The sequence below is a fragment of the Haliotis rufescens genome, unplaced genomic scaffold, assembly GCF_023055435.1.
Source record: "Haliotis rufescens isolate VD_foot unplaced genomic scaffold, xgHalRufe1.0.p SCAF_3, whole genome shotgun sequence".
Classification (NCBI taxonomy): Eukaryota; Metazoa; Mollusca; class Gastropoda; order Lepetellida; family Haliotidae; genus Haliotis; species Haliotis rufescens.
Genome location: NW_025964001.1, coordinates 38,248,677 through 38,261,185, shown reverse-complemented (window position 1 = coordinate 38,261,185; position 12,509 = coordinate 38,248,677). Strand labels below are relative to the sequence as shown.

The window sequence follows — 12,509 nt, the reverse complement described above, 5'->3', positions numbered from 1 at the left end:
AAACCAGCTGTATTACGGCGTGTTAGCTTTATGCGGGAGGAAATCCCGAAGTGATGCAGGTCTCAGACGTTTACCACCTCGGTGAAACCCACGAGCACGGGTATCGTGCTGACAAAACTAGAAACATAATCGGGGCGAACCGGGATTCGAACCCACAATCATAGTTTTCTGGCATGCCCAAGGGACAGAACTCTGCACAGCGAATTGCGGCGCGTTAGACAACTGGGTCGTGACCCTTTTTAAATAGAGGCCTCTGTTAACCAATCAAATCTAAACAGTTTCGTATTAAGGTATTGTTAATAGTATTTATCGTTTTAAAACATTTGAACCACAGATGAAGAAACGTTTATGTATAAGAAAACACTTATATCAACATGTTAGTGTTATATTTGCAAATCGCTAAAAACGCTAGCAAATAAGTCATTACATTTTCTATCTTGTAGTAGACAACCTTTACTCAGATATCCCTGTGTCAGTTGTATATGTTCGTATTACAGAAATGATCTTTGAATTGTTTATTCGGCCAAATGAGTATTTTCTTGTTTTCTCATTTTGAAAAAAGATATATAACAATGTATGGGAAGGGCAACTGCCTATCAACACTTCGAAATCTCGAAGCCTTGGAGTGATCCGTTTCACAAAGCGATCATAGCGTTACGACTGTCGTAAGCCTATATTAAAGTATGGGAGTTTGAGGAACTCGTGGACAGTACGGAGTTGAGCATATAACTTTAACATAAGAAAACGTGCACCTTTATGGATAACAACTTTGTTTATTGCATATAGCGACGTAGATTCCTATACCGTTAGCAAGATATGATATAGGAAACAATTTAGATTCCAGTTGATTATTAGGGTCAGTTGCTTATGCTAAACAAGGTTTGTTTACGTGGCCTTCAACTACATCGGAATAAAATGAACGTACAAATGAATCCAATATAAATTACATAGAAACATTCAGATGCTGAAGCAGCTGGTTAACTCGAATTTCAATTCCAATATTTTCTCCAGGCAACAAGACAATGGACTTTGAGGAGTTCCAGAATATGATGCTCAAGAAAGTTGAAGACGCTAAATTTTCTAAAGAGATTATTACCGATTTCAAGAAGTACGACTTGAACGGCGACGGTTTCATTAGCCCCAACGAATTGAGGGAGGTGATCAGAGTCCGGGGGGAGCGTCTCTCTAACGCTGAGGTGGACGCCATGATGCAGACTGTCGACCTCAATCAAGACGGGAAGGTTAATTATGAAGGTGACTGTAACAGCGTTTACATGACAACACCAATACTAATACTAATACTAATAATGAAAAAATAAATAATAATGATGTGTGATGATGATGACGACGACGACGACGACGATGATGATGGTGATGATGATGATAATTATGACACATGCGCTAACGCATTTTATTACCCCGTTCAGTGGTTCAGTGTGCAAGCTACTTGTTGGGCTATTAACAGTCACATAACCATCTCATCCTAACGGGTACCCATTCACTGCTTGTGGGATTCTAAATATGGCCAGCAAAACTGTGTTGGACAAACTATGAAAATCAAACAGTTTAACATAAAATGTCGAATCACTTATGATCCATCTGTCCTTAAGAGAAACCGTTCGGGTTTTTTTAAGGCTTTACTTGTTATGTATGAATGTTTGTCGCTATTAAAGAAGAATCACAATACAATCTACCTGAGAAACAAACGTATACACACTTTTTGATGGTGGCTTAAAATGTAACAAACAAAAACTATTATTCGATGGTGATGTATTTCATACGGGTGTCATAGTTATGTTTTGAACCTCAAGTTTTCAGTGTTTCGGCGACTGTTTTCAGTCTAGTAATGTTTTGATAACGTTTGTAATGTTTTGGTTCAATCCAATTTTCAAGTGTATTCTTTCTTGTGCCCGGCAGTTTTCATCAAGACAAATTGCCCCAAACTGTTTTGAAATATTAGTTTGGGGTATTAACATTTTCAAACTGGATGCTGATATTCGGAATCACGCCAGATCAATTCATTTTTTGTGTTTACGGGTGATCTTAAATTTGTAAATAGATTTTTGAATTGAAAATATGAAAAGTTTAAACGTCTTTTGACTTGAATTATGTTTTAATGAATCGCAAATCAACGTTGACTATTTTTCACTTCCACATAGCACGTCAAGCGACAGGCCAGATCAACAGACTGTTTATAAAGCAAGGACCCGTGAAGTTCCAGGGGAGAATAGGTCTTCAGCAACCCAAACTTGTCGTAAGAGGCGACTAACGGGATCGGGTGGTCAGGCTCGCTGACGTGGTTGATGTATGTCATCGTATCCAAATTGCGTAGATCGGTGCTCATGACATCAATCGTTGGATTGCCCGGCCCAGACTCGATTATTTACAGACCGCCGTCATATAGCTTGAATATTGCTGAGTGCGGCGTCAAAAAACAAACAAACAAACAAAATCATAACAGAAGAAATCATATTTATCTGCCTTCATGAATATATATAAAATCATAACACTCGTTACTTCATGTGTTTATATTGTGTTTCAGAATTTGTGAAGGTGATGGTTGCCTAGTGACTCGCAAACAACTTTGACAATCAGAAGTCATCGGTAGTTTCCGTCTGCGAAATTATGTTCCAGATTTGAACGTTATGGATGGATCACTGAATGCTTGATATGGTCCAGCATTGCATTGTTATTAAATGGTGTTCATATATAGGGATGTATGTCTGAATGATGGTATACGTGCCTGCGTGGGATATCATAATACTACTCAACAGCTGATAGCAAGGCAGGGAAGTAATGCGTTTGGTGTATCACGGAGTAATAGCAATCCTTATCAAAAGTTGAGTAATATGTCCCACCTAATTTCTCAATGCCCGTATTTAATATTGTTTGAATTAACTTACATTCAGCATTCGATATCAAAACTGACATTTAGTCCCAGAAATAAATTTAAATATACATATCTACACAAAAAATGAAGCAAATAGAATCCAAATGGAACCCTGACCAATGCTTAATTTTAGACCTAAGGCAATCTAGACTTGAGTTGGATTCATTTTTTTTAAATTTATTCTCAAGGGTCTGGGCGACAGACCGGTCCGTTACCGCTCCACTCGGCTCACCTCACTCGCATATGTCACCTCGGCCAGTATTGGAAGGAATCCATATTGGAAATGGATTCACTAGTTTTACTATTTCACGTGACTATCAAATTACACATCACAATCTGACGGCAGTCGGTACCCTCCTATAGATTTTGCTCGATATGAAATCGTTTACCTAATTTCTATTGACAATAAAGTATGCTTTTCTCAAAATACGACGCCCTGTTGTACGAACTATTTGCGGAGGGATCGGGCGGTATGCGGTATACAGTGAAATCAGGCAATATCACTACTCCGTTACTGCACGAGGTGTTATGCGGCTAACCATATTTATAGTTTTTGTCATTATTTATTTAAGTTTTTTCGCCCCAACCAACAAAAAGTGTCGTGCCATTTTCGAAATATCATAGTGTCAACGAGAAAAGAAACTCGCACCGTCAATACTCGACGCGCTTGTATGCACTGACTACAGCAACTAGCCATTGAATTATTTACGACGATGAACGCGTGACTGAATCATTTTGAAGACTTGTTTAAATGTGTTTGTTTTCTCGAAACTCTACACACGCGTGCACTCCATCACGTGATGTCTCTTCGAATAGAACATCCTTTGGATAACGGGACATGTAAATGACGGAAAGTTGAAGAATATAAATATCATTCAGTGGCTAGATTAACATGAGTCCATGACACTCTTCATTTTCTTGTAGTTTGTCGTTTGTTTATTTCTTCAGAGAGAATGTGATACACCAATAAAATAATTCTAATACATGGATATGTTGTATTTAGCTTTTCTGTCATAGTGAGTGAATGTGGCTTTACGCCGCTTTTAGCAATATTCCAGCAATATCACGGCGGGGACATCAGGAATGGGCTTCACACATTGTACCCATCTGGGGAATGGAAACCGGGTCTTCACTGTGACGAGCGAACGCTTTAACCACTAGGCTGCCCGACCGCCCCTTTCTTTCATAAAGAAGGGCAAGTGAAGTGGGAGAATTAATATTGTTTTACGCCGCAGTCAACAATGGCCCAGCTCTACCAGGGCGGTGTAAAGTATCGAGTGAGTGAGTGAGTATGGTTTTACGCCGCTTTTAGCAATATTCCAGCAATATCACGGCGGGGGACACCAGAAATGGGCTTCACACATTGTACCCATGTCGGGAATCGAACCCGGGTCTTCGGCGTGACCGCCCCTGGAACTGGAACAGGAAAAAACAGTGACTGAAAGTATGAGCACCGATACACGACATCAGGACACGATGACACGCTACCAGCCAATTAATTATAGCGACAAAACATTTTCCATAATCATAAAATATCTCAACCGGTGGCACTCGTTACAAACACATGTTAAGTCAAGTCAAGTGCTCACCTGAACAAACAGGTGTTCCCCGCCGTAATATTGCTGGGATATTGCTGAAAGCGGCATAAAACCATTCACTCACTCACAGTCTTGAGGATAGATTTTTGTCTCTCTGAATTTTTATGGATTGATGTAAACATGAAAAAAGATGAGGCGGTCTCACTCGTCTCCTTTATTTCTAGTTCAGGTGGGTAAATCAGTGGAAGGGAATTGTGTCACGGAGTCTGACCATCCGATCGCAACAGTAGTCGGCCTCTGAGACAACCTGAAGGCACTGGCTGGACCCCTATTCATCCCCAAAACCCGTATGGTGAACCACGGTGGAAACGCTACCAACAGCCTCTTAGTGAAAATTTCCGGATATTAACAAATTTCCGGATTAACGAATCACGGGTACTTAGTAATGTCCCTATGTGCGTGCGTGCATTTATGTAGATATTCCCTGCAGTAATAGCCCAGAATGTGGGATTTTCCGTACTTTCGAGGTTTCACTGTATTGGACATCGAACATTTAAATGTTCGAATTCAAAGCTACTATACGTAGGTCACCGGTGGAATTGTTCCAACTCGCTACAGATATTTCAACTTTCTAGTTCAGCTAATTCATGGGGAACACGTTGTAAGGTTTATAACGTGGACGTGTTGAAGTCACAACAAAGAGATAAACATATTTAATTGTTTCTCGCACGGGTCAAATTATTACCATTGCCTAGATATAATTTATAGGTTTGATATTGAGACACCTTCAGTACAAACCCAGTCTATCGGGTTTACAACGATACCAAATTCTGTAGTTTTATCCGAACTATCTGTAAAAGTATCGACATCTGTTCAACTGTATTGGAAGTCAGTTTACACAGATGGCGGCAGGTCGATACCACGTCATCAGCGTGCGACAGCCGATAAGATCAATCAATTGTGGAAATATACTGCCGGGCAAAAGAAAGTGTACACCAACGTGTTTCATGGTGGCTAAAAATGAACCAAACAAGAAATAATTATTTGATGGTGATGAATTTGATACGGGTATCGTAGTTGTTTTTTGGACCTTAGGTTTTCAAGTGTTTCAGCGACTGTTTTCAACCTAGTAACCTTTTAATAATAATAATAATAATAATAACGTATGTAATAGTTTGATTTAATCCAATTTCCAAGTCTATACTTTCTTTTTTCCGGAGTTTTTGTAGTAAAATATACAATTCTTGCATAAAAAGAATGATTTCCAAGAATGAATAAAGAGACAACTAAACAGATCTATACATGGCCCTATTTAGTTGCAGGCGTACACCTAGTTCTACAGGCAGTGTTGGGGCATTGCCATGTCAATCTAATGCCACCTATTCAGTCGTAAGAGGCGACTAACGGGATCGGATGGTCAGACACGCTGAATGGGTTGATGCATCACTGGGTTGTCTGGTCCGGACTCGATTATTTACAGACCGCCATCATATAGCTGGAATATATAGCTAGGTGCGGCGTTGAACTCCAAAGAAACAAACAGAGCTGTGTCTACATCTTTTACACACGTCTTCATCGCAGAAAATCTTTATTTCTCACCTTTCTTTCTGTTTCATTCAGTATTTTGTTTGAACTTTTGTCAACAATACTACAGACGCAAAGCGGTTTCGTTAAGTGATTGTAAACATTTATCACTGTTTAAGCATAACGCCTTTGACTCTTGATGTTCCCATGATGCGGTGTGCATTGTATTTTCTTCATACGTGTTGCTTTGGAACCCGTACATATACGACCTGCAGGAAAAAAGGTTTGTCAGTGTTTCAACTGGCAGTGCAAAAATAGGAATATGTAATTCCTTGGCGGTGGGAAGTATCAACCACGGGTTCGTCTGCTAAGATAAAGTTTCAAACAGGCCGCTGCTGTACATAATTAGTATGTAAAGGTGTTTTATCATCCAAAACTGGCTCCCACAGGAGATATCGCTTGGATGATATCAAGCGATATCTACAGTGTAGATATCGCTGCAATGAAATTGCATCACAATGCTTTGGAGACCATTGTGACGTCACAATCAAATGACATCACTAATGGCTCTGCTACTGAAGCTGTTAGCAGTACTTTTTACACTGAAGACACTGCTAATTAAAAAGTTGGAAGAATGATGTTGGATGATAAATAAAATCTCAACCTCGTGTCTTTTGATATCAAATATATCAACACTTGTTGATAAAAGTGGCAAAAATCCTTGGCAAGCCTCGGAATTTTTCCACTTTTATCAACTCGTGTTGATATATTTGCTATCAAAAGACACTCGGGTGAGATTCTCTATATAGATGCATAAACTATATAGATGAATGAGTGAGTGAGGTGAGGTGAAATTGGGTTTAACGTCGCGTCCAAGATTATTGCACTTATATAGCGAGGTGCATGCATGTGTATGTGTGTGCGTGGCTGCTTGTACTAGTCCGGACTGATGCCGATTTATAGTGCTAGCTCACTGAGATACCATGCCGCAGTTTAACATGAATACCCCACTCAGACACAGTATACTGACTCCGAGCCGACCAGTCCTTGTTTTAGCCCCTTAATGCCGAGCGCCAGACAGGGTAACAACAAGTACAATATTTTAACGTCTTTTTGTATGACGCGGCCCGGGATCGAACCTGGACCTTCCGCTCTCCGGGCGGACGCTCTACCACAAGACCACGGAGGCGGTCTGAATGAGTGAGTGAGTGGAAGGGCTTAGTTGGGGTTGTTGGATGGATGGGTGGGAGTGAATGAGCGAGTGAGTGAGTGGAATGGAGGGAGGTGGGATTAGATTGGGGTGTTGGATAGGTGGGTGAGTGAGTGGGGGTGAGTGAGTGAGTAAACAATATTTAACTCAAAAATAAGTAAAGGACGATAATGAGAAGTTTTGAATATTCCCATTGAAACGTGGTATATACAGGGCACGTACCAGGGACAATCGAGAGCATCATAATTAGTGCAAGTGCATAATTATTTATAGTTATAAACACGTTTCCGATAATATAGTAATAATCACCTTACTTTCCTACACCGAGTGAGTGAAAATGGTTTTAAGTCGTTTTTAGAAATTTTCCATCAAAATATGACGGCGTGGGACACAAATATGGGCTGCACACATTGTACCAATGTGGGGAATCGAACTCGGTGCTTCGTCGTGACGGTGAACGTTTTAACCCTTTTAAACCCCTAGGCAACCCACCCGCCCCTCTTACACCGACGTTGGCCTTTTGTTATGCGTCATGGCCTTACAAAACTCAACAATTCACAAGAATTCTTGGGGATGGGGTGGGGGTGTGTGTGTGTGTGGGGGGGGGGGGAGATACTTATTTTTGACATAACAATATTTACAAATACCCGTGTGTCTCTGTAAATTGTGTGTATTTTGGGTCAAAGGTAACGAAATCATTAAACGCGTTTTTATTTATGACGTCTATCGTTACTATCGATAGTGTAACGCAATAATGTTTCCAGTTGAATGCGATCGGGCCATGGACAATTGCGATGCATCGATACTTCGATTATACGTTACATCCTCGGCCTCGTCACGCCCCCCTCCTTACGACGGTAACATATGTCCCTCGACACTATCGACGCGATGCACGTGTAGTTTCATATTGATGATTGTGAACATTCGTACACCAGAAATGTATGGATCACATTGAACCTAGCGGGCCCGAGTCAACAAAAGGGTTTAGTATTAAATGTCTGTGTTAACGAATTGGGTGTTGCGATCTTGTTGTATAAGACGAAATGGGCCCGACACGTGTGTCGGGTATCAGCTGATCATTCAGGCATTAGAAATATGAATACAACAGGTTGCACAAAACCAATTTTTTTCCAATAGATTTTTATGGTAAATGTTTTAATTACTAGGAATTCAACATCAATTACATAAAAAAATACGCACAACACGTTCTTGCAGCTGCTGGGAACATGAAACTAAACACGCCATCCCACGTTCCGCACCAAATATCACCTGCTTGAAAATATTCGTGGTTACGTTCAGCATCAGTTGTCATTTTGAAAAATGACAGTTCTTTTTATTGAAACTAAATGGCCAATTATAATTTCTGAGTGGGTGCATATTTAAAAAACATCTTCAATTGTTGACTCGCTGCGTTATGGTTTACATATATTTCCCTATATATTATATATATTTCTGATGCAATTTAAAGCACATCGCGACATGCGGAATTATACAGTATGATTGAACACTTTTAACTGTGTCTTGGGTATATTTTTAGATGCAAGACATATGTAAAATCAAAAATTGTTTCTGAGGGATTCTTTGACGATGAACTTGAAATCATACGCGCATTCTGATGGGTTTGTCGTATTTTCGCACATAACATTCATCGATAGGGGTACGAGTCTTCTTGCAGGTTACGGAAAGAGGCGAGTGGTGACGAATGTCCACTGTCTACTTTCCGAAAGGGGCTGCCCGAACAACTGATTATAAGTTGGTGTAGTTGGATCTTTTGTAGTTGTTGTTTGTTGTTGTTTAAGCAATAATCCAGCTGTATGACGGCGGTCTGTAAATAATCGAGTATGGACCAGACAATCCAGTGGAATCCATTGTGCCAGGCTACTGCAATAATGTATTCCTCACAGCTAGTTATCATCACATGTAGGCATTCCGGGGCTGCAATGTGTCAATTCTTTGGCACGACTTCACGTCAGTGTCTACACTACATACCGGATGTGAGAAACATGTCTGATAGTGCTTCATCGGGCTCCGAGGGTGATATGGCTGAAACATCGGTGGCTGCGCCTTAAAACAACACTTATCCCACTCACTACCGTCTACAGTGAGCTTTGGTTAGCAACAGTTAGAGTATTTCAGAGAGAAGACGACGAGAGGGACATTCGTTCGTTTCGTTTCTGGTGTCCCCCATCGTGATATTGCTGAAATATTGCTGAAAGCGGTGTAAAACCATTCACGCACTAAGACGACGAAAAGAAAGAACAAAATGGTGACATGACCAACAACATGACTTACTGGACCAACACTGTGACTTACTGGACCAACACCATGACTAACTGGACTAACACCATGACTTACTGGACCAACACCATGACTTACTGGACCAACACCATGACTAACTGGACTAACACCATGACTTACTCGACCAACACCATGACTAACTGGACCAACACCCAACACCATGACTTACTCGACCAACACCATGACTTACTGGACCAACACCCAACACCGTGACTTACTGGACCAACACCCAACACCATTACTTACTGGACCAACACCATGACTTACTGGACTAACACCATGACTTACTGGACCAACACCATGACTTAGTGGACCAACACCATGACTAACTGGACTAACACCATGACTTACTCGACCAACACCATGACTTACTGGACCAACACCCAACACCGTGACTTACTGGACCAACACCATGACTAACTGGACCAACACCATGACTAACTGTATCAACACCAATACTTACTTGACCAACACCATGACTTACTTGACCAACACCCAACACCGTGACTTACTTGACCAACACCACGACTTACTGGACCAAAATCATGACTAACTGGACAAACACCATGACTTATTTGACCAACGACCAACACCGTGACTTACTGCACCAACACCATGACTTACTTGACCAACGACCAACACCTTGACTTACTGGACCAACACCATGACTTACTTGACCAACGACCAACACCGTGATTTACTGGACCAACACCATGACTTACTGGACCAACACCATGACTTACTTGACCAACGACCAACACTGTGACTTCCTGGACCAACACCATTATTTGCTGGACCAACACCATTACTTACTGGACCAACACCACGACTTACTGGACCAACACCATGACTTACTTGACCAACGACCAACACCATGACTTACTAGACCAACACCACGACTTACTGGACCAACACCACGACTTACTGGACCAACACTGTGACTTAAGTGGACCAACACCACGACTTACTAGACCAACACCATGACTTACTGGACCAACACCACGACTTACTGGACCAACACCGTGACTTACTGGACCAACACCATGACTTACTGGACCAATACCACGACTCAATGGACGAACACCATGACTTACTGGACCAACACCGTGACTTACTGGACAAACACGATGACTTACTGGACCTACACTATGACTTACTTGACCAACGACCAACACCATGACTTACTAGACCAACACCACGACTTACTGGACCAACACTGTGACTTTAGTGGACCAACACCACGACTTACTAGACCAACACCGTGACTTACTGGACCAACACCATGACTTACTGGACCAACACTATGACTTTAGTGGACCAACACCACGACTTACTAGACCAACACCGTGACTTACTGGACCAACACCACGACTTACTGGACCAACACCATGACTTACTAGACCAACACCGTGACTTACTGGACCAACACCATGACTTACTGGACCAACACCGTGACTTACTGGACAAACACCATGACTTACTGGACCAACACCATGACTTACTTGACCAACGACCAACACCATGACTTACTAGACCAACACCACGACTTACTGGACCAACACTGTGACTTTAGTGGACCAACACCACGACCTACTAGACCAACACCGTGACTTACTGGACCAACACCATGACTTACTGGACCAACACTATGACTTAAGTGGACCAACACCACGACTTACTAGACCAACACCGTGACTTACTGGACCAACACCATGACTTACTAGACCAACACCGTGACTTACTGGACCAACACCACGACTCACTGGACCAACACCGTGACTTACTGGACCAACACCATGACTTACTGGACCAATACCACGACTCACTGGACCAATACCACGACTCACTGGACCAACACCGTGACTTACTGGACCAACACCATGACTCACTGGACCAATACCACGACTCACTGGACCAACACCGTGACTTACTAGACCAACACCATGACTTACTGGACCAATACCACGACTCACTGGACCAACACCATGAGTTACTAGACCAACACCACGACTAACTGGACCAACACCACGACTTACTGGACCAACACTGTGACTTTAGTGGACCAACACCATGACTTCCTGGACCAACAATTTGACTTTAGTGGACCAACACCACGACTTGCTAGACCAACACCGTGACTTACTGGACCAACACCACGACTTACTGGACCAACACCATGACTTACTAGACCAACACCGTGACTTACTGGACCAACACCATGACTTACTAGACCAACACCGTGACTTACTGGACAAACACCATGACTTACTGGACCAATACCACGACTCACTGGACCAACACTGTGACTTGCTGGACCAACACCATGACTTACTGGACCAATACCACGACTCACTGGACCAACACCATGACTTAATGGACCAATACCATGACTTACTAGACCAACACCATGACTTACTGGACCAACACCATGACTTACTAGACCAACACCGTGACTTAATGGACCAACATCATGACTTACTGGACAAACACCACGACTTACTAGACCAACACCATGACTTACTGGACCAACACCGTGACTTACTGGACCAACACTGTGATTTTAGTGGACCAACACCATGACTTACTGGACCAACACTATGACTTTAGTGGACCAACACCACGACTTACTAGACCAACACCGTGACTTACTGGACCAACACCACGACTTACTGGACCAACACCATGACTTACTAGACCAACACCGTGACTAACTGGACCAACACCATGACTTACTGGACCAACACCATGACTTACTAGACCAACACCGTGACTTACTGGATTAATACCATGACTTACTGGACCAACACCGTGACTTACTGGACCAACACTGTGACTTACTGGACCAATATCACGACTCACTGGACCAACACCATGACTTACTGGACCAATACCATGACTCACTAGAGCAACACCATGACTTACTGGATCAACACCGTGACTTACTGGACCAACACTGTGACTTTAGTGGACCAACACCATGACTTACTGGACCAACACCATGACTTACTGGACCCATACTGTGACTTTAGTGGACCAACACCATGACTTA

The 12,509-nt window shown here is 42.2% G+C and overlaps 1 protein-coding gene across 1 annotated transcript; it reads left to right on the top strand.

The window, feature by feature from the left end:
- Nucleotides 1–1,016: 1,016 nt before the first annotated feature.
- On the top strand, nucleotides 1,017–3,879 carry LOC125384254 (calmodulin-like). Its single transcript, XM_048402938.1, has 2 exons — nucleotides 1,017–1,254; nucleotides 2,543–3,879. The coding sequence occupies exons 1-2, from the start codon at nucleotides 1,023–1,025 to the stop codon at nucleotides 2,566–2,568; spliced, it is 258 nt and encodes an 85-aa protein (XP_048258895.1). The 5' UTR covers nucleotides 1,017–1,022; the 3' UTR covers nucleotides 2,569–3,879.
- The last annotated feature ends 8,630 nt before the right edge of the window (nucleotides 3,880–12,509 follow it).

What these genes read in the sequence shown, in the direction of transcription:
- LOC125384254 (XM_048402938.1), top strand. Translation starts at nt 1,023, where the DNA reads ATGGACTTTGAGGAGTTCCAGAATATGATGCTCAAGAAAGTTGAAGAC. An exon ending in CGGGAAGGTTAATTATGAAG is followed by an intron (nt 1,255 to 2,542) that starts GTGACTGTAACA and finishes ATTGTGTTTCAG; the next exon opens with AATTTGTGAAGGTGATGGTT.